Source organism: Aphelocoma coerulescens, chromosome 19 (assembly GCF_041296385.1).
Source record: "Aphelocoma coerulescens isolate FSJ_1873_10779 chromosome 19, UR_Acoe_1.0, whole genome shotgun sequence".
Lineage (NCBI taxonomy): Eukaryota > Metazoa > Chordata > Aves > Passeriformes > Corvidae > Aphelocoma > Aphelocoma coerulescens.
Genome location: NC_091032.1, coordinates 9352155 through 9373803, shown reverse-complemented (window position 1 = coordinate 9373803; position 21649 = coordinate 9352155). Strand labels below are relative to the sequence as shown.

Sequence of the window (21649 nt, the reverse complement as noted above, 5' to 3'; positions counted from 1 at the left end):
TGTCCCCGTGTGTCCCGTGTGTGTCCCCGTGTGTCCCGTGTGTCCCCCGTGTGTGTCCCCGTGTGTCCCGTGTGTGTCCCGCGTGTGTCCCCCGTGTGTCCCGCGTGTGTCCCGCGTGTGTCCCGTGTGTCCCCCGGGATCTGCGGGCACCGGCACAAAGGGCTCTGCCGGGAGAGCGCGATGGATCGGGCGGGGATTTGGGGATGGGAGCGTGCCCGGAGCTCCAAACTGACTCCAAGTGGTGTTTTCATGCCGGGTAAGAACGAAGTTAGGGATGGGATGGGAATAAGAATGGAATAGGAAGAGGAATGGAATAAGAAGAGGAATGGAAGAAGAATGGAATAGAGTAGAAATAGAATAGAATAGAATAGAATAGAATAGAATAGAATAGAATAGAATAGAATAGAATAGGAACGAAACAGAATTAGAATAGAGTATAATAGAACAACATTAGAATAGAATTAGAATATAATAGAATTAGAACAAAATTAGAATAGAATTAGAATAGAATATAATAGAATTAGAACACAATTAGAATAGAATATAATAGAATTAGAATAGAATTAGAATAGAAAAGGAATGGAAATAATGGCAGCTCCAGCTGCAGGAAGGACAGAATTCTTCCTGGCTGTGTGACTGGAACCTCAGCGTTTATCACAGAAATTCAAAGGGCCTGACTCACCTTGGGTTGGCTCTCAGAGATTTTCAGAGGAAACAGGAAGGGGACAGCAGCAGCCAATGTTGTTTCTGCTGCAACTTCTCTGAGTCACTCCCCAAAGCTCTGGCTTCTCTGGCACCATCAGACCCTCAGATCTTTCCTATTTCTCCAAACAGGAGGAGTTTAACAAGTAGTTGCAATTTCTCACCAAGAAAACTTGCTTTATTAAAGAGAAGCAAAGCATTTTATTCCTGATGGAAGATATATTATTCCCTCCAAAAAAGCTTTATTTGCAGGGGCAGCAGAACATGACCATCACTCTGGGTAGGATTTCCAGCTCCAGTGTTCCTTGGGCTCCACTGGCATCAGCAATTCTGTCTGAAGTCTTCGGGCTTTGCATTTGGAACCCTCTGGAGAACGACATGCCCAGAGCTATTTTGATCTAAATGTCTTTTTATTTTCTTATTTAAGCATTCTCCAGCGTAATTTGAATGAAGTACCCTAATGTAAAGGCCCTCTCCAGCGTTCCTGTCCACAGGGCTGGACAAGATGCCAAAGCAGGTAAAAAGAAAACCAGGAATTGTGTGTGCTAATTAAATTTTACTGCCAGGAAAGAATTCTTGGCTTATATCCATGAAGTCAAGATTAGGTAGCTACTAATGAATATTCACCCCTGCTTCATGAATTGACTGGACCTATTTACTGTGGGTTTGAGCTGTGTTAGTGACACCAGGCAGTGATTTTTGTTGTGCCCTGGGCTCTAACAGGGGAGGTGTTAATGCAGGCAGCAAGCACCTCCTAAGGGTGTTTGTTCAGGAAAATGAATGGACACAGGAGCTGTGATGTACTTTCAAGTATTCTTTTACTTTTGGCTAAGCAATCATCGTCTCAGCTGAAGTGATGCTGAGCAGGGCAGCAAAAACCAAGCCCTTTCTCAGGTCTCACAGCCTCACAGTGGATTTAACTTGCCTGGTGCCAGGGTAATACAGGAGCATGGAGGGGGCACAGGAAGAAAGGGGAATTGGCAGGAGCTCCTCAGGTCCATGGAGTGTTTCCTAATTGTGGTGTCTGTTCTCTGACAGCAGCAAGCTGCTTAATGCTCATTCAGAGGAGAATAACAGAAATCACTTGGATGGCAATGCTTTATTGTGTTGCTAAGCTTTTTTTTCCCTGCTGGAGTGAAAGCTCCTCAGGCCCAGAGGGAAGCCAAGGCACAGGGGTTGAATTAAAACCTTTGGATAAGCTGAGATACATGAAGCTACACCAAAGTGAAATAGAAATATAGATTTTTTAACTTTTAGTAGAAATACATGCTAAATGCCTTAAAAACTGCCTTAAACATTAAAAAGCTGCAGCAGAGACCTTAAACACAGTTCTTACTGCAGCAGTGTTACCTTTTCACAGAATTCTTTACTTTAGACAAAATACAGATAGAATTATGCTGTTCACATTTTTTAGATAGAGTGTTCACATAAACAATAAGAGCTGATAGAAACTGCATATGCAAATTTGTGTAATACCTGTGTAACACTGGTGTAAGACTTAAAATTGTTAGAATTAGACCAGGATAGGTTAAGAAAAGGAATCATGTGTTACTCTTACTGGTCAATTAAGAAATATAATCCACACTTCTGTAAGAAAAAATATAGAGCATATAGAAGAAGAAGAAGCTGTTTTCTGCCTGCTGTTGCTGCTTGGTCTTATCATGCAACCCCCTTGAACTCTGCCTTCAAGAAAGCTGTGAGACTATGAAATAAAGAGCTCAGCAGACCAGCAGCCTCCTGCTCTCTTACCCTGGTCTGAGAAGGAAGGGTACCCCGTCACAAGCTCAACATTTCCCCTTAACTGTGTAAAGTTCTGTATTACTGGAAATGAACTATGCATGCTGTCTGCAAAAGATAAAAATGCTCCTAAATGAGTACACTATTGTAGCTTTATTTTTTTTTTAGGAGCGTGCTAAATGGGGTTTGCAGATCATTTGCCCTTTATTAATGAGCTCAGCTCAGGTAGTGGGAATGCTGCCTATTAAATGTAGCATTTTCTATATAAACAAGACGATGCTGTTCATTGGTTAACTTGTGGTACAGGTGAGTAGGGATGGTTTGGAGAACTTCCTGTCAAAGAGAAGGCATATACAGAATGCAGAAATCAGGACTGGCATCTTTCCCATTCCTCATTTTTCTTTTCTAGCTTTTCCTTTCCCCAGAAATGGCAAACAGGACCTGGAATTTCTCTTCTGGCTGGTTTTCCATTACATACAACAAGTGTGTCCTTCCAAATAATGTTGTCAAGGACACAGGAGCCCAGAGGCTGAGGTTTGAATTTAAGTGATTCAAAGGAGACAAGCCTTCAGCTAAGGCAGGGCAGCTCCCCCCTCAGCACCATTCCTCTGCCCTGGCTGTGACGTGTGCACTCTGCAGCTTTCACCCTGAAAGTCTCTGCTAGGAAATCTGCATTTGTTTTGGTCTGCAGTGGCTTCCAGCTGCACCTGCAGCCAGCCCTTCCTGCTGCCCTGAGCCCAGGGCACTGCTTGGATTGAATGTGTGACATGCAGAGGCTTAGAAATGAGAACATGGTGTGAGCGTGTCTGTGCTGAGCAACCTGCAGAACTGCGGGGTGAGCCCAAGGCCACGTTCTCTGAGTGCCTTTGCTCACTGCCAGTGATGTTTTCTAACATCAGAGCAGGGGGAGGGCAGCTGGGAGGAAGAGTAGCTCACACATCCTGAGGTCTGGCTCCTGCTGAGACTGAACTTCAGTGACATGGAAGCAGCAGAAGAGCCAGAACAGGGGATGAGGTGAAAGTCCAGCTTTTCACCTCTCACTGGTGCTGATCTGACATCCCCTCCAGGAAAATGGCCAAAGGGAAGATTCTCTCATCCAGAATGACTTCAGTGAATCATTTGAAGAGGAAGTTAGAGCCTTCCTCAGTGATGAAGAGAAACTGCATCTTTTTGACGACCTCACGAAAGTGAATCCAGTGACAACCAGGACAGGTGAGCAGCCAGGGAGTGTCTGCTGAAGGATCCCTTTCCCTGGTGGCCACAGACACGTGGCAGCTCCTGCTCTCACTGCGTTAATAGCATGAACACAGGAGTTGTGTGTATTAGACCCACATCACTCTCTTGATCACCTCATTCTCTATTAAACCTGGCAGGTAACACACCTGAGACTTTTGTTACAAATAGGCCTTGCAAAAGATGCTGATGGAAGGTGTTGTCTTTCAGTTCTGAAATGTCTTCAAGCAAGATACAGAGTCAACCTGTTCTATACAAATGCTGGCTGCAGCCTGGTGGCTTTAAATCCTTTCCAGCCTGTCTCCTGCCTCTACTCACCTGAGCTCATGAGGGAGTACCACGTTGCACTTTGTCCTCAGGTAACCCTTGTGTTTGAGATAACTGTCCTTCTGCAGAGCCCAGGTGTCAAACTGCTCCAAATTTATATGAGCAAAATACTCCCACAGGATAAACCCCATTTCTAGTGAAATATTAGTTCTGTTAAAAGAGCAGTGCTGTTTTCAGGTAAATGTGAGACGACCCTTGCTATCCATTGCTGTTGAATTGTGTGGTTACTGTTCTCTTAAATATGAATATTCTCTTTCACTGCCAGGATTTAAAACCTCACATCTTTGCAGTGGCTGAGCAAACCTACAGAAATGTCCAAAAGCAGATGGAGCCTGTGAACCAGTCCATCATTGTGAGCGGAGAAAGTGGTGCTGGGAAGGTAAGGAAATGGTTTTTTATGACATTGCTCTCACGTTTTGAGTTCTGCCAGTGATTTGTAGTGCAGAGTAGTGCAGTGAATGAGCAAAGAGGAATTAAAAGCCCCTCTGACAGAGCACGTAGCCAGTCTGCCCAGCACGGCTCTCTTGAAATGTGTGTGAAGCATTAAGTGATTGCTGCAGTTAAACACACTCTGCTTAATATAGCAGCTCTTCAGGTGACATCTGTCATTTCTGGAGGGCTGGGTTTGAATCATTCAGCAGGAATTGCACCTGAGTTAGTGCCTCAGCCTGGTCTGTCAGGGAGCTCGTGTGAATCTCAGCAAACCCTCTGTAAAGAGTCAGAGCAGTGAATTCATATCCTGGCCTGGCCCTTCTGTGATGATCCATCCCTGTTCAGGGCAATGCTGAGGGTATTTTTAAGCCCAAGAACAAGATGCTTTGCTGAATGCTAATAACTCAAAATCCATTTACATTCATTCCATCCCAAGGCAGGAGCTGTTAATTCTGGCTGAGCTTCCAGCTGGTGACACCTCGATGGAAGTGCCATTCAGCAGAGCACTCCCACTGCAGCAGCACTGAAATGTGTGTCTGTGGCACAGAGTTTCCACTGAACCAGAGCTCTAAACGTGACACAGTTCCTCTCTTTAGCCTCCCCTCCAGCTGCACACTGTGTTTGCAGAAGGCAGTGCTGCTCCACTGACATAACTGATAATGTTAAAAACAAAGAGCTACTGTCAGGCCTCTCTCTCTCTTGCAGACCTGGACCTCTCGCTGCCTTATGAAATTCTATGCCTCTGTTGCTGCCTCAGCTATCTCCCCAAAAGGCAACGAAACTGTGGAAAGGATAGAGAAGAGAGTGCTGGATTCCAACCCTGTCATGGAAGCATTTGGTAATTGTGGCTTTTTTAACAGCAAACAGAAGTAATGGCCACTGTGGGAATTTCCGTTGTTACCACACGAGTCTAAGCTGTCTCTTGGTCCTCTCCTTAAAAACAAACTCTTCAAATACTGGAGCTATTTACAGATCACCCTTAATACCTGTGTGTGCTGCATGGGAGAGTGGGACCACTCTGATTGTTGTGTGTCTGCCACTGGCAATTTCACAGGGAATGCCTGCACCCTGCGGAATAACAACAGCAGCAGGTTTGGGAAGTACATCCAGCTGCAGCTAGACAGGTAATAATCACTGTGTAACACCTTAGTTATTGTCTTGTTCCTTTAAATCTTTACAAGCTTATTTCTGAAATCTGCCATAGAATATTTGATCTGTCTTTAGAGTGTATTTTGCATTGCTGGCAGCTTAAACTATTATTATTTAAATTATTATTATTTTCCTTTTTTTTTTTTTCTGCAAGCTCTCAGCCTGATCTCTAAAAGAGAGCAGTGGAAAAACAGAGATGCAGTTAAGAACTGTGAATAAAATATGAACAAAACTGAAGGTGAACTGCAAAGCATTCACTGTCGGTCTCAGAACAACACAACACCTCTTGTTCTGTGAAGAGGTTTTGATATCTTTGCTCTTTTTCCCTCTCTAGATTCCATCACCTGACTGGTGCTTCCATCCAGACTTTCCTTCTGGAGAAGACCAGAGTTGCCTATCAGGCCCCCAATGAAAGAAACTTCCATATTTTTTATCAGGTTTGCCTTCAGTTAATTTTGCTGGGTATTTCTGACACACAGCAGGGATGAAATCACCGGATTTAGCACAGTTGCAGCTTTTAATAATTATCAGTTTCCCTGTCTCCCAGGCTTCCAAATTAAATCATCCTCCCAGTATGTTATTCTTCATTGTCTGTGAGCTGTAAACACCAAAGGCAGAATTCAATTTTTGCCTTGTTTTCTGCCTCCAGATCACAAAAGGTGCCACTGCAGAGGAGAGGCTGGAGTGGAACCTTCCAGAAGGGGCCGAGTACTGCTGGCTGCCAAACTTTGAAAGAAACTTAGATGGTAAAGATTAGTTCCACTAATTAATTAATCAATCCATTACTAATAGCTGGAACTTTAAAGGAAGGCAGGCAAAAATCGTTCAACCCTGGCCAGCCAACAGCAGATGTTTTGCAAAGCCACTTGCACGAATGGGGTTCTTTTTAAGTTTCACTTTGCACTATTAAGTCTTAAAGCTTAAAATCAGTCACCTGGCTTAAAACAGCTGGTTCTGGCCTGGCAAATTTGCATCTCTGTGGCTTTGTTTAGAAACTGTCTTGTCTATGCACATGCTACACCTGACAGAGGCAGAAAAAAATCAGTGGGTTGGTTGTCCAGCTTGTGTGTGGGATTTACCCAGACAGCATCCATCTCCCCCACTTTCCACTGACAATTCCAGCTGGATTGGATGTGCTGAGATGTTCTGCTTGCCCCTGTTTGTGTGCTTGGCTTTTTCAAGAGCACTGTTTGGCTTTTCAGAGGACTGCTTCGAGGTGACCAGAGGGGCAATGTTCCACCTGGGCATCGGCCGTGCCACGCAGAGCAATATTTTCAAGGTCAGCTACGAGGCTGCTGAGGACGTTGGGAATGTGCTCCCAGGGTGGGATTGCTGCTGGAATAAATCCATGTCACTGTGCAGAGCTGCTGCTCCTCACTGGAGGGCCCTCAGCTCCACATCAGCCCAGTATTAGATCTGAACTCAATGTCTGCAGCTCTGAATTTCAGTTTCCCTTCAGGAATTAACACAGACGTTTGGGATCTCTTTGCTGCCTTTTGTGCAGAAATGTTTTGAGCTGGCCTGTTCCTGGGGCTAAAGGAAGGTTCAGAGGACACTGCCTTGAGGGGAGCTGTCCTAAAAAAAACCCTGATTGTATTTCAGGTGTTATCAGGCCTTCTGCACCTTGGGAATGTTCAATTCTGTAGTCCAGTGGATGAATCTCAGCCTTGTGAACTGGAAGACAAAACCAAAGGTGAGGCAACAACCATGCCATGCTCCAGAGCCTTGTCAGTTCAGTGCAGATGCCTAAGGAAAGGATTAGAGAGAGGAAAGAACACAGAGAATTCTTTCCTTTATTTAGTTAATTTAGATTTACTTATTAGATTTATTTCGTTATTAACATTTAATAACATATATTAAATTTATTAAAATTTATTAAATCTACCTATTTTTTGCTTGAATAACTTTAACTATTATTACTTTTCATTATTAATTCTTTTTAACTACTACTAAGTCTAATTACTTTATTAATAACTTAATTTAAAAATCTAATAAATTTCTTTAAACTGTATTGAATTTATCACATTTTAAATTACTAAATCAAATTTATTTAATTTAAATTCATTTTAATTTCTGTATTTAATTCAGAAATAATTCCTTATTAAAGGAAAGAATTTGAACAATAACTCTCCTACTGATAGGAGACCATCAAGGCCATAAGCAACCCAAAATTTTTGTTTTTATGAACAAGCAAAACCCTAATGCTCCTCTGCCTTAACAGGTCAGGGCAACTGCAGCATTACCCAGTGATTTCAGGAGGGTTATTGGCAGAACTGTGGCTCTCGATTGTAATCTTACTCTGCCATCACAAGGCTGGCAGAAATCTGTCCCAGAGGGAGAGCAGGGCTCTTCACAGGAAAACTTGGAAGTTTTCATGATAAAGACCAAAAGTCAGTGACAGCAAATCTGTTAAATTGCAGCAGGAACAGAGGTTGTTGTGCATGTCTTCAGGAGGCTTGTGGATGTGGATTTCCTTCAGAGCTAAAACTGTCCTGAAGTGAAGTTTCCTACTACAGTTTCACATGCTCTAAACTCAAACTACTTAATATTCAAATATTTTTGAGCACAGCTCAGCTGAGCAAGATCTTAAATGCTTTGTTAGCAAATACTCTTTTTCTACACTTCCTTACTACCCCCAAATCCCTGGTTTTTTCTGGTGATAATTGGTTTGTCTGTCTGGATTTAGAGGTCCCTGCTCAAAGAAGGTGAACAAGTAACAAAGACACACCTAGAGAGAAAAACAACTTCAGTGTGGCAAACTTGAGCTTTTTCTGGTATTGCTTTGTTTTAAAGAGAGTACCTGAAATTCTAGGGGCACTCTGCATCCAAATTAAGAGTCTGATCTTGCAAAACTTGCTCCCAAGTTTGTGTAGAAAGATCCAAAATCCACATTTAAGTTGGAGAGCTGATGGAAGTGGCATTTTTCTACACAATCTCCTAGCCCTTCCTTACCTTCAGAGGAATGAGCACACCAGGTAACCTTGCACTGTTTGTTCTCCTGAACAAGGGTTTGTGAAGACCACGGGGGATCTGCTCAAGATTCCCGTCGAGGAGCTGCTGGAATCTTTAAGGATTCGAACAATCACTGCTGGAAGGCAGCAGCAAGTGTTCAAGAAGCCCTGCTCCAGAGCTGAGTGTGAGACCAGGAGGGACTGCCTGGCCAAAGTCATCTATGCCAGGTAAGGATGTGCTAATCCAGGTGACTTTTGGGAGGGGATGGGGAGGCCAGAGGGATTTACTTGCTGCTGTTTCATGGCAGCACATCAGAAATTCCTCCTCCTTCCAAGTGACACTGATAGAAACAGCAGTAAAAGAAACAATTCTGATTATTGCAAGCAAGCAGCTCCCAGCTAAGCCCATTGTTGCTGTCTGCAGGTTGTTTGAGTGGCTGGTTTTGGTCATAAATGAAAACATCTACACGGATCCCTCAGTGTGGACCAGCTTCATAGGTATGGATATCCCACCCTGGTTTAACTCAGGGGCCATCAGCCCACCAAGCTGCTCCTAAACTAAAGCCCCCTGTCCTCCCACATTCCTTCAGGTTTGTTGGATGTTTATGGATTTGAAGCCTTCCCTGAAAACAACTTGGAGCAGCTCTGTATTAATTATGCTAACGAGAAACTGCAGCAGCACTTTGTGGCTCACTACCTGAAGGCACAGCAGGTAATACCCCAAACTGAAGATCAAATCTTCAATATCTGATTTAAACCAGCATCTGTTGTCACTTTAATTGTGTGGCTGTGCCCCTGGTCAGATGGAAAGCTGCAGTCAGAAATGCCACAGAAGGCAGTGGGATGGAACAGCAGCTTTTTAAAGAGGGGAGTGTGGGGCAGTTGGAATGACACAGCTTTGTCTCTTGGGGACTGGAAATCTGTCCCCAGCTCTACTGGATCTCTGCCTGTCAGACTGCTTTTCCTCAAAGAACTGAACACTTGAAGCTAACTTCTTGGGGTAAGTGCAGCCTGAGTTGAGATTCTCTTGGAAGCTGCTGCTTACACCCATGGAGCACAAAGGCCCTAGAGTAGTGGAGCTCCTAGGCTGAGCTTGGTGTGAAGGCAGAGCCCAACAGAAGCCTGTAACCCAAACACCTGAGCATGTGGCACCTGTGGAGGCCTCCTGCCACAGGGGCAGAGCTCCCTGAACCCACTGCCATGCTGGTGCCTTTAAAACAAAGCCCCAGTGTGCACCAGCTTTTATTTTTGAGTAAGGACAGACACAAATGGTGATGCTTCACAGTGGTGAAGGCATTTGCAGCGTGCAGTCCCTCCCTGGTCACACACTGCTAATTCCAGCTCTCATCTGAGTGCCCTGCAAGGAGCAGAGCCCCTGCCAGAGCTGCTGCTCTCCCCTCCCCACTGCAGATCCATTACCAAAATGCTCTTTGCCATTAACTGGAATCAGGGAAATTATTTTCTCTATGGCACCAGCGTGCTGGCACCTCCTGCCTCACGGCAGGGTTTTGTCCATTTATTCAGGAGAGAAGTATTTCTTTGACTGCTGCTTGTGCTTTGCTATCCCCAGGCTGCTTTGCCTGCCTGCCCTGGTCAGCATGCCAGGGGTTAATGGTCAGGGAAGATGGAAATCGAGTTCAAGCACACAATTGCTTTGCTTGAAACGGCTCCATGACCTCTGTTTATAGCACCCCTCCCACTCACTGCCTGCCCTCTTACCTCTGGATCTGGCTGTCCCCCAAACCACTTAAATGCCATTAGTGGCTGTGCTGAGCAAGCTTTTGGCAGGAGGCTTTTCAAATAACTGCCCAGAGCTCGTGCTTGTTAAACACTGCTGACAGTTTGTCCTGTAATTCAGCATAAATATTGTACCAATTATTTCAACCAGGATCTCTCTGCACTTCCTTTCAGATCAGGCTTTGCTTTAAATGGAGCCCAGCCTGGCACACAAAGGTTGGGTTAGGGCTGTGTCCCAGTCCAGGGAAGGAGTTCTGCTTGTTCCTTGTCCTTCAGGGAAAGTCTCAGCACAGCCAGGAAAGGCTTTGTGTGACTGTAGCCTTTGTTTGCTCTCTAAAGCAGCCTTGCAGCTCACTCTGATAAATCCGTGGGGTTCCCAAATCCTCAGACAAATTGTTCCAGCAGGTTCTGATCCACACCCAAAAGCTACCTGGGGTAGAATATCCTCATGTGGGTTTTTTTTTTTCTCAAGCTTGGTGTTGACCTGGAGCTGAGCTGGGATTAACTCCTCAGACAGGACCTGGATCAGCCGCCCAAGGCACAGAGTTCTGAGCTCTGGTGCCCTCTGCTGTAAATAACCCCTTCCCTCTTCCTTCAGGAAGAATATGCAGCTGAAGGCCTGCAGTGGTCATTCATAAACTACCAGGATAACCAGAACTGCCTTGATCTGATAGAGGGAAATCCTCTCAGCATTTTTTCCCTGCTGAATGAGGTAAGTGTGATCTAAACCCTTCATTTTTTGGGCCCAGTTCCTGCCTTTGTCCCACGCCACCAAAGAAAACACAAACAGTAAATTAGCAGAAACCTTGTCAGCCATAAAATTTCTGGAGAGCTTCAGTTTCAGAAAAATCGTGGCACTGCTTCCTCCTGTTCTGAGTTGGCATTTTCCCTCTGATCCTGGATGTTCTGATTCAAATATGAAGCCTCAATTACTTCTTTCCCCCCCTTCCTTCCCAATATTTCAGGCCTTGCATACTCAAAGCAGCTCTAAAGGTAAAATGGCTATGATTTCAATTTTAAACGTTGTAGCTTTTAGAGCCAGTCCTTTGGGACAAATACGAGATGCTGCAGTGGTGTGTGTCCTTTGCAGGAGTGTCGTCTGAACAGAGCCTCCAACACTGACCTGTTCCAGACCAGGATTGAGAAAGCCTTGTCCAGTAATCAGTGCTTAAGTCGAGATAAGTTTAGTAAGAAGCCCAACTTTATCATTTCACATTATGCTGGCAAAGTCTGCTATCAGCTGGCAGCGATGGTGGAGAAGAATAAGGTAGGTGTTTGCAGAAAGAGCTGTTTAAAATCATAAATATTCTACAGACCTGAAGCGATTTAAATCAAGGCACCACTAACAAATATATGTAGTGCTGGGGACTGGACATACCTTGCTCCAAATAAATCCTTCAGGCCACATAAAATTCAGTCATGTTCTTGGTGTGGTTCTCTGAACCGTCACTGGCACGAGCAGATGCTTTGTTGCACCTTTGAGCTGAGGATGAGGTCAGCCATCAGCAAATCTGGGCTTCTTCCATTCCTGGGGGAGGCAGAATCAGCAGCAGGGCATTTCTGTAGCTACAAATACATCACTTCATTCCCCCAAAATTCAGATAAGTTTATGAAAAACAAGAGCACGGGCTTAACTACTGAAAGTGCTGAAAGTACTCAAATTTTTGGCCTTGTTGTGCCATCAGGGAATAATTGAAATGTGAAATAATCTGCAGAGAGGAGGGTCCCTTCTCAGCTCTGACATCCCCAGCAATTATGGCAAGTGCTGTTACTTATTTAGCAATAAAACACCATCTCTTAATTAAAAGGGATAGTTGTAATGTCTGCTGCAGTCTGTCCTTCAGGGATTAAACCAGCCCTGAGACTTGGAGCTCACTTAGGCTGTGTAACAAGAACAGTGTTGGGAGCAGTTGTACATTTGACTGGATTTGCTGAATGTTCAGCCAAACATTGTTTTCTGTTCCTAAATCTGACTGTGAATGAGTGAGCATCATCAGATTTGAAACTGCAGCTGTGGTTACCTCAAATTTGGCATCAGAAATGCTGTTCTATCTCTGTAAGTGGAGTTTTTAGTTATTTTCAGAGGTGCAGGTGCCTGCCAGGTCCAGATACTAACAGGTCATGTCTGTGTTTGCAGGATGCTGTTCCACCAGAGCTGGTCCACGTTTTGCAGAACTCAAAGGACCCTTTGCTTCAAAAATTATTTCCTGTGACAGAAGAGAACCAAAATAACACCAAAAGCCAGAACAGAGCAGCTGTTGTTACAGTGGTGTCCAAGTTCAAGGTACATCCTATTCAGGTTTCTGCTGTAATTTTGGAAACTTTCTGAATTTACCATCAACATTTGATGAAAGCATCCCCAGAGCAGATTTTTGCTCGAGCTGTCCTGTAGAAGTGCTCTGACACTGAGTCTGTAAAGCCATCCTTGCCAAGAGCAGCTCTGTGGGGTGGATAGATCCCTGAGGAGGAGGAGCCCTGATGAGCCCTGTGTTTGTTTCCTGCAGAGCTCCCTGGAACATCTCATGGAGATTTTGAGCAGAACCACGCCCCATTACATCCGCTGCATCAAGCCTAATGCTGACTGCAAGGCCATGACTTTTAGAAGAGAAGAGGTAACTTTTCCAAAGCCTTTCCCCAGGGCTTTGCACTGGGTTTCTTAGGAACTTGAGTCACTGGCAGAGCTCTTTTCACAGCACATTTTGAAATAGCTTTTTCTCCTTTGAGATAAACATCCTTCAGAGTCACTGAGGTGTTTGTCCAAAACAGCTCCTAAGCACAGCAGCTCTTCCAGCTGCAACTTGCTTGGTGCTGGGGTTATTTGGGGTGCTGCCCTCCCAGCCCTTCAAACTGATGCAGGTGATCTGAGCAGCCCTGGGCACACAAATACCTTCAAAACAAAACCTTGGCTCGTTCCTGGAGTCCAGGAAGCTGAGAAGCTTTGGGAGCAGAGCAGCAGGTGCTAAAGCTGTAACTAGAGAACCTCATCTGATGGGAAATCAAGCTTTAAGCACTCGTGGAATCTGCTGGGCATGGAAATACCAGCACTGAGCATGGAAATACCAGCACTGGCTTTTCACACCCTGCTGGGTTTGGGCAGTGCTGGCTGTGGATGCCCAGGACAGGGCACCCAAGGAGCAGCTTCCACAAAGTCAGCGTTGCCTAAACCATCTCAATTTGTGCCTCAGGTTCTCAGCCAGCTGCAAGCCTGTGGAATAGTGGAAGCCATCACCATCAGTGCAGCAGGTTTCCCAGTCAGGTAAGTCCAGCTTCTTCAGCATAACCCATTTCTATAGCAATTAGTGGCATTTAGTTATTCAGAAGAACTTGTAAGCAGGAAACTCAAATATTTTGCAGTTTTAGACATCAAAACTACTGATCCTTTCAAAGCTGAGAGCTCACTGTGCCTTTCCAGTCTGAGAAGCTGGGGAAAAGATGTTTTGATGTGGACTACACTAAAACTTTCTAACTGAACGTGGCTTCACAGTAACATTCTCAGCAATGAAATTATAAATGGCATTTATCTAAGTGTAGTAATCTCAGAGCTGAGCATCTCCTCATAGCCTGGCTGGGCTTTCCTGACCACCTTTAGAGGGTGCAGAGCAAGGCCTGAGCTCATCACGTTTCTGAGACTCAGCACTGATGGGGTGGAGCTCACCATCAGCACAGCCAAGCACAGCTCCTGCCCAGGCTTTGCTACAGGCACTGTTACTGGGCAGTCTCCTGAATTTCTTCAGAGGTTCTGTACTTTCTTGCCTGTTTGACCATTTAGGGCATCAGTCTGTTTGCAGCCCATGCACTGGATTCACAAAACCATTGTGCAGTTTTCCCCCTTCAGAGGATCAGTTATTTCCCAAACAGCAATGGCTCTTGCCTGGAATTCACTGTACATTTGTCTGTCAGGATCCCTTTCCAAAGTTTCACTGAGCGCTACAAAATACTGAGAAAATCCTGGGGCTCCAGTAAAAAAAGAGTGTGTGATAAAAGCAACTCTCATTCTGCTGAGGAAAAAGGTGAGTTTCTTCAGGTAATCCCCCTGCCATCAAGTAAAATTGTCACTGCACCCATTTGGTATCGCATAGATCAGATAATGACTGTATTCACCACTGTTCTCCAAATACTTCTTTAACTTATCACCAACCTGAGTTTCTAATTTGCCTAACACTTAAAATCTTTCCCCTCACTGCTGGTTTTCTGTGTTCCCCCTGGGTGGAACAACCACAGTTACAGTGGTGTCTGGGGTTCCCCTCACCCAACCTAATTTGATTTAGAGTTGATTCTTTAGTAAACTCGAAATCCACTTACCTTTTGCCTTATCTTCCTTCTCCTTCCTTTCTTTTCCCCTCCTCCTTGTTTCCTTGCTGAAATCACTGACCTTCCAGCTTACCTGGACTCTGCTGCTTCTTCCACTTTCTGCAAACTTCTCTTTTTCTAAGCAGGAGTGAGGATGGACTTTAACAAACACAGCCCAGTCTACAGGTAATGCCTTTGCTATGAACTCCTGAAAGGAGGAGCTCATCAAGTGGTTACATTTAGTATTAAAGGTTATTGCAGTCCCTTTCTCTCCCTCAAATTAATCCCCTCTCCACCCAGTGGGTCTGTTCAATAAGCAGCAGCTGTGGGAAGCAGGACCAGCCTGTTCCAATGAGTAAAATTGGTGGAAATCTACTCACCATGTGGAAATGGGGTGAAGTAAGGAAGTGCAGGCTGGAAAATTACTTACAGACTGGATCTTCCCCCCTCAATTACAAACCCATTAACTGCAAAGCCTCTTTTTGGTAGGTTTTTAGTCCTTTTTATCTTGAGGGGGTAATAAGCTACAAACAAAGCAAAACAATTGCCCAAACACGGGGATAAGCTTTGGGTTCCCTTATCAGCCCAGCCCCATGAACGCCATCAGAGCCACCAGATGTCTTCCTGTAAGCAAGAATTGCTTTTATTTGTTTTCAGGACCTTAAAATGCTCTCATCTCCTTAGAAATATTTATAGCACATAAGCAAACAGTATCCAGGATGGAATGATGCAAAACCCATCCAGCACTGTGCATGCAGGAGCTCCTGCAGCACTGCCTGGAACAATCTCTTGTTCCAGGTCTGAATTAAGTCTGCCTCTATTTCCAGAGAGATTCATCTGGCTGTAATGTAAAAAATTGTGCACTGTGTCCCAGAAATGGCTTTAATAACCTGTAATTGCTGCCATAAATTCCTGCTCAGCACAGGACCCCATAGCTGCTCCCAATGCCCTGTGACAGCTGCACAATTGCTTAGAATTTGTTTCCCCTTCCTGCACTTCTCAGTACATTAAGGCTACAATTCCCTGCCTTTTGTTCTTTGCTCTCACAGCTCTGAGTTTTGAGTATTTCATGTGATTTTCTTAGGACTGAGCTGCTGCAATTCTTAATTGCGTTGCTGCTGCTTTCTCCTGCTTCAATGTAGGATGCTTTAACAATGGGACAACACCTGAGGCCTCCCTGTTTCAGTCTAAATCTACCCCAAATGACATTTTTACCTGGGGGTAACTGAGGTTATAATAGATGAGAAGGCTACAGCCCAGTTAAAACACCCCACACTGGTTTTCTGGTTGCTGGCACCTGGTGGAATCTGTGCTGTCGCATTTTAGCCTTCAACACAGCAAGATCAAGTGCTCTCAGCCATCTCCTCCTCCACTCTTGCTGCAGGTGTTTCCCCTCTAAATGGCCAAGAAATCTCAGTGCAAAGACAATTCCCTGGTCCTGATTTCCAAGTTTTGTGACGCCTCCTCCTCAACGCTTCATTTCCAGGTGAGACTCTGGTGATGGATGATGACAAAGCATCACGTGCTGCTGTTCTGGAGATCCTTCAGGATGCTGTGGGACAAACCCCTGCTCAGGGAACAGGGAATGGAGCAGAAATCCCCTCAGTCTACTGTGGCAAAACCAAAGTGTTCCTGGCCAATTCTGTGGTAAGTGCTGTCCCTTGGCTGGTGGCTCTGGAGTGCACCTGCTTCAGGAGCATTCTGGCACAGATGGTGGAGGCAAAACTCCTGCCAAGCCAGTGTGACCAGAATTTGGCATTTTCCATCAAATTATTAAACTCAGTCAAACACCCATCAGCATCCAGCTCTCCAAAACACTTTGTTTAATGGCCTCTGTGTTGCCAGTGGACAAGGAGCTGCACTTGGTCTAGAATTGTCAGAATTCCAGTAGAGATGACAGCTTTCCTTAGCTCCAGATGACAATAGGCCTACACACAGCTTCCTTGGGAAAGAAATTAAGGAGACAAATGCACTCCTGCCAAGCTTGCAGGATGCAGCCATAGAAGCAGCCCCTTCAGTGGAGCTGCTTATTAACCTGCTGCTGCTGCTGGGACTTTGGGAGGCTCCACTTTTCCCCCCACGTACTTCCATTTTCATTTACATGTTACCTAAAAAGCACTAAAGGAGTGCTGTCACTTCCCAAACCTAATCCAGCAGTCATAGGACACTGGAATGAGGCTGTGATCCCCCAAACACCAGGAGGCTGTAAAAGAGGAAGAGTTGTGAGCACAATTCCATCCCTAACTCCAGGCTCCTGTCCCCACTGCAGCTGGAGCTCCTGGAAGCCAGGAGAGCAGAGGTGTTAAATGAGAAGGCATTTTGCATTCAGTGCTGTTGGAGAAGATTTAAAGAGAAGAAAGCAGCAAAGGAGAAACGCTCTGCAACTCTCATCCAAGCAGGTGACTTGCTAAGGGTGGGGCTGAAACGACAGAACAAGGCACATTCCCAGTCACACTGGGGGATTACAGTGGCACAAGTGGTTGAGTGCCATCTCTCACACTGTGTGCAAGAGCTGCTGAGATTCTCTGCACTCAGATTTGTCTCCATTAAATCCTCAGCTGTTCGTTCCTGGTTAGCCAAGAATCGCTTCCAGAGGATGCGCAGGGCTGCCGACATCATCAAACACAGCTGGAGGAGATGGAAAGTGAGTATGGGGGTACAGCACAGCACTGGAATGGAGCCACTGAGGCTTCTTAGTGTCTGAGGAAGAGTAATAACTACTAGAACTAAAAGCCCAGTGCTCCAGAAAACTTTTCTCCAGCTGAAGAGCAGATGCCAGTCCCGTACAGCTGCTTCTGATTTATCCTGCAGAATAAACTCACTCCTTACCTTCATGGGAATGGCCCAAGGGGTGTGCTGTCCTTCAGATCCCCTCTTATTTAGACTCTCAGTTGTGTCCTAATGTCCTAAGTTGTGTCCAGGACATTTGGGAATGTTGTTATTCTGTGTCTTTTTCAGGCAAAAGCGGCCGCGTTCGCAGCAGGAGAACTGGACGAGGGGGAAGGAAAGGAGTTCCCAGCTCCTGGAGCTACCTTGGCCAAACCTCCCTGTTCTTTAGACACAACGTGGCCTCTGCAGGCAATTGTGCAGTTCTGGCCTCTGGGCCTTGTCCTGGCTGCTGCCCCTGTCAGTGTCACGGGGCCCCGCAGGGCGCTGCCGCTGCTGAGCTGCCTCAGGGGGCTCCAGGAGGGCGGCTCCAGGGGGGACAGCTCTGCCCTGGGCTGTGGCATCGCCTCCATCAGAGCCCTCCCACAGGTAAGGACCCCCTCAAGCCCTTCTGCAGCACAGGGGAGCTGCCACGAGCTTGGAATAGTCTGGGATAGCATTTCCCACCAAGCCACAGGCACTGGCTTTCCTCAGAAACTGCATTGTTACAAATCACCTTCGGGTCTGGGGGGGAACGTTTTTGTGTTTGCATCAAATCCTCTGTGCAACAACTTGCCACAGCTACTACAGGCTGTACCAGTTCAGTGCTGAACACTCCAATCTCCAGAGCCTGAGCTGATCTCAGTTCAATTTACAGTACTGGTATTTTATGTAGTGACCATTTCTCTTAAATCCATTTGCAGTGACTCCTCTGTCCTCATCCACCAGTGTTCATACACTCAAGCACTAAGTGTGAGTAACAAAATCAGCTGCACATCTGGCTGACCTCTTCCCCTCTTGTCCTTGCAGGGCTCTGTCAAGTTCCACTGCAGGAGGTCCCCCCTGCATTTTGCCAACGTCAGCCCCCACCGGGAAGCGTTTTCCATCACAGGATTCAACCAGATCCTGCTGGACAGAAAGGAACTCCTGCCCACATAGGCTCTGCCCTCCCTGCTCGCCTGGCCTTGGCCTCCAGGGAGGGCTCTCTGCAAGCTGCTGCTTCCAAATCACTCAACGTCCATTTCTGCTGCTACCTCAGAGCTTTCACAGCGCTGCCTTGCCCGTACGACATGATGGGATCTAGAACACTCTGCAATAGACATGATAATATCCATTAAATTTAATCTGGGGGGGCTGCTCCTCCTCCCCACACGTGCACACATTACAGGAAATACCAACACTATGGGAACAAATCAATTCAAACAGATCAGGTGCTTGAGGCAATAAATACTTGAACTGAACGCTGCTGGCACTGCCTGGACGAGCAAGAGGCTGGGCATGAGAGAGCAAATAATGCAAATATTCCTGATTCCTGCTGGATTCTCAGAGCTGCAACCGTCCTGGCTGGTCACTCACTCACTCACCAAGGGAGTGAGGAGCAGCCACTGCAACACTAAGGGCAGATGTCTCAGGGAAAGGCAAGGCTGGGCTCTTGCTTTTATCTACAGAACCAAAATCTACGAACTCTCAGAGCTGCCAGGTGTCTCCAGAGCTCCCCAAACAGCACCACCCTGCCCAGGGGCTCACCAGAGGTGCTCTGTACCATCCCTTTGTTGCTCATGGATCTTGAAAATGTTTGGCTGTTCTGTGTATGTCATCTAAAATAAACTGCTCGATCCCTTGTCAAGGTGTCTGACCCTTCCCAACACCCTTTAGTGAACAAAAACATTTCAGAATACTCGTGGATTAAAATAAATGCAAATGTATTTAATATTGTCACTGTGAAGCAACATTTCCCGTGGCTGCCAGCATTTCTGTGCCAACAGAAAGAATTCCACTGAGTATCAAGTTCAACCCCCAGGATCTAAAACTCTGTCCCAACACAGCCCTGTCACAGTCTGTCAGCTCTAAGCTGCAATCAGAGCACTAACACCCACGGGCAAAGGGACCAAGCCACACAATGGGGCAGCTCTGGCTGCTGGCAAATCTCAAAAAAAAAAAAAAAAAAAAGGAAAAAAGAAGCCATTCCCACGGCAGCTCACTCGGGGAGAACGTTCTCCTTCTCGGGAGGCTCCACAATTCTCAGGCAGCAGTCGGCGAACTCCACGAACAGGGGCTCCTGCATGAACCTCCTCATGAGGGAGCTTCTGTCCTGCGCCTGGTCGATGGTGAGCAGCAGCTGCCGGAGGTGGGGGTTCAGCAGCAAATCCCGCAGTTCTTCTGATTCTCCTTTAACACGGAACAAATCGAGACAAAACGTGCCTGAGACCACCCTTATTTTGCAATCAAACTTTCAAAGGGAGCAGATCTCTAACTTTTGACTCCTTTAGCCCTGGGCTAAGCTGCAGCTCCATGCAGAACTCGGGGGGTTTTATTCCTGCTCACTCTGCAGAAGCCCCGCCAGCCCCAATTCCCCACCTTACCCAGGAGCTTGAGCTTCTGCAGCGGGACGCGGTCCTGCTCGTCCTCCTCGCCCAGGATGTCCTCCACGGACCAGGGGCCGGGGCTGGGGCTGGGGCCGTGCCCGGCCGCCGCCCGCTCCCGCGGGGAATCCGGCGCGCAGCGCTCTGCGGACGGAGCCGCGTTAGCCCCGGGCCGCCCGCGGCCCCTCCCGGCCCCTCCCGGCCCCCCCGGCCCGCACTCACCGCGGTGGGTCCGGCAGCACGGCACGGAGCAGCTGCGGGGAGAGCAGCGTGAGAGGGGCGGCGAACGGCGGGGGACGGCCCGCACCGCCCCGCACGGCCCGCACCGCACGGCCCGCACGGCCCGCACCGCACGGCCCGCACCGCCCGCCGCTCCCCTCACCGGAGCCCTCAGCCCCTTCAGCGTCCCCCTCCTTCCCTCGCTCACGCCGCGGACGGCGGTACCGGGCCGCTCTCCCGCCCCTCCCCGCCCGCCCCTCGCTCACTAAGCGCTGCTGCAGCGCGGACAGCGGTACCGGGCCGCTCTCCCGCCCCTTCCCGCCCGCCCCTCGCTCACTAAGCGCTGCTGCAGCGCGGACAGCGGTACCGGGCCGCTCTCCCGCCCCTCCCCGCCCGCCCCTCGCTCACTAAGCGCTGCTGCAGCGCGGACAGCGGTACCGGGCCGCGCCCCGGGCCCCGCACTCCGCGCACGGCCCCGGGGCCCGCATGGCCGCGCCCGCCGCTTCCGCTTCCGGTCAGGGATGCTAATCCACCGCCGAGCGCCGCCAGCCAGGAGCGCTTAATGCATCGCCGAGCGCAGCTCTACCCGGCCCCGGGCATTATAGGGAGATATCTCGAGATATATTTATAAATAGATAAATATCGATAAATATGTGGATATAGATATAGAGAGAGATAGCTCTGCATATGGGGAAAGGAGGGGGTGGAGAGAGAGATGTATATACTTATACTGAGATGGATACGGAGAGAGGAATAGATACAGGCACATATAAAAGATATAAATAGAGGTAGGTATGGAGAGATGGATGATCGATAAACGATAGATAGATAGATAGATAGATAGATAGATAGATAGATAGATAGATAGATACATGGGTACACAGGCACGTAGGTACAGAGAGTTAAAGAGATGAGGAAACAACAGGGAAGCAAAGAAACTGGAAAGAAAACTCCTGCAAACTCCAAGGGCTGGTGTGGGTGGGCTTGTGTGTGATGAATGTGAGAACATCATCACTCCGTGCATTTTCGTGGAATTTTATTGCTGTACGTTGATGAAATACCACAGAGCAGCAGCTGAGCAGTGCAGAACCAGAAACATGAGCTGATGTCACAACATCTATCCAGTCCAGGCTTCTAAAGAAATTTAAACATTAGATTCTCCTAGGAAATATCCCAGTGTAACTAAGAATAAGCATCCATCTCCATTGGGATCTGACAGAATAATATCTACTAAATAAATATTCACTAACCAACTTCTTTTCTTTTCTTTTTTCTTTTTCTTTTCTTTTCTTTTTCTTTTCTTTTTCTTTTCTTTTCTTTTCTTTTCTTTTCTTTTCTTTTCTTTTCTTTTCTTTTCTTTTTTCTTTTCTTTTCTTTTCTTTTCTTTTCTTTTCTTTTCTTTTCTTTTCTTTTCTTTTCTTTTCTTTTCTTTTCTTTTCTTCTTTTTTTGAGAGGGAGGAGTTAAGACCTTTTTCTTTTAGAAAACATCTGGTCTTGACATTTTTATTTCTTCTTGTACAGGCAACTGGACTGCAGTTGTGATCCTGAAGAACCCAGCCAAGGTTTTCACCCAGAACAGTACAAATTTCACACACCACAGACTCGAGTGCCCCCCTATAAGCAGAAATATGAAAGTGTAGCCAA

The 21649-nt window shown here is 46.7% G+C and overlaps 2 protein-coding genes and 1 long non-coding RNA gene across 5 annotated transcripts; 1 reads left to right on the top strand and 2 right to left on the bottom strand.

Annotated features, from left to right (window-relative positions):
* The first annotated feature begins 74 nt into the window (after positions 1 to 74).
* Positions 75 to 19050, top strand: MYO19 (myosin XIX). Of its 2 annotated transcripts, XM_069033040.1 has the most exons (25): positions 85 to 256; positions 1130 to 1219; positions 3507 to 3651; positions 3883 to 4031; positions 4265 to 4378; positions 5137 to 5269; positions 5486 to 5555; positions 5915 to 6017; positions 6230 to 6326; positions 6783 to 6859; positions 7183 to 7273; positions 8588 to 8759; positions 8956 to 9029; positions 9122 to 9243; positions 10867 to 10980; positions 11359 to 11535; positions 12406 to 12552; positions 12773 to 12880; positions 13454 to 13524; positions 14169 to 14278; positions 16045 to 16205; positions 16828 to 16957; positions 17117 to 17202; positions 17517 to 17813; positions 18234 to 19050. In XM_069033040.1, the coding sequence occupies exons 2-25, from the start codon at positions 1208 to 1210 to the stop codon at positions 18360 to 18362; spliced, it is 2889 nt and encodes a 962-aa protein (XP_068889141.1). In that variant the 5' UTR covers positions 85 to 256; positions 1130 to 1207; the 3' UTR covers positions 18363 to 19050. The 2 variants fall into 2 exon arrangements, with proteins under 2 accessions (XP_068889142.1, XP_068889141.1); XM_069033041.1 differs by lacking the exons at positions 16045 to 16205; positions 16828 to 16957; positions 17117 to 17202; positions 17517 to 17813; positions 18234 to 19050 and adding an exon at positions 14648 to 14728 and having other exon boundaries at positions 75 to 256.
* LOC138120414 (uncharacterized) lies at positions 7239 to 14654 on the bottom strand. Its single transcript, XR_011155857.1, has 4 exons — positions 14571 to 14654; positions 12290 to 12475; positions 11647 to 11796; positions 7239 to 7326 (listed from the first exon to the last, which is right to left on the bottom strand). It is a non-coding gene; the product is annotated as an uncharacterized lncRNA (long non-coding RNA).
* Positions 19051 to 19109: 59 nt separating the features above from the next.
* ZNHIT3 (zinc finger HIT-type containing 3) lies at positions 19110 to 20525 on the bottom strand. Of its 2 annotated transcripts, none has more exons than XM_069033042.1 (4): positions 20414 to 20525; positions 20009 to 20040; positions 19787 to 19930; positions 19110 to 19592 (listed from the first exon to the last, which is right to left on the bottom strand). In XM_069033042.1, exons 1-4 carry the CDS (start codon positions 20491 to 20493, stop codon positions 19402 to 19404), a joined length of 447 nt encoding a protein of 148 aa, XP_068889143.1. In that variant the 5' UTR covers positions 20494 to 20525; the 3' UTR covers positions 19110 to 19401. The 2 variants fall into 2 exon arrangements, with proteins under 2 accessions (XP_068889143.1, XP_068889144.1); XM_069033043.1 differs by having other exon boundaries at positions 20444 to 20522.
* Positions 20526 to 21649: the final 1124 nt, after the last annotated feature.

Coding starts and splice junctions, on each gene's coding strand:
- MYO19 (XM_069033040.1), top strand. Junction 6,327..6,782: donor CTTTGAAAGAAACTTAGATG/GTAAAGATTAGT, acceptor TTGGCTTTTCAG/AGGACTGCTTCGAGGTGACC. Junction 13,525..14,168: donor GCAGCAGGTTTCCCAGTCAG/GTAAGTCCAGCT, acceptor TTTGTCTGTCAG/GATCCCTTTCCAAAGTTTCA.
- ZNHIT3 (XM_069033042.1), bottom strand. CDS start 20,493: ATGCGGGCCCCGGGGCCGTGCGCGGAGTGCGGGGCCCGGGGCGCGGCC. Junction 20,041..20,413: donor CCGCGCTGCAGCAGCGCTTA/GTGAGCGAGGGG, acceptor CTCTCCCCGCAG/CTGCTCCGTGCCGTGCTGCC. Junction 19,593..19,786: donor GCAGAAGCTCAAGCTCCTGG/GTAAGGTGGGGA, acceptor TCCGTGTTAAAG/GAGAATCAGAAGAACTGCGG.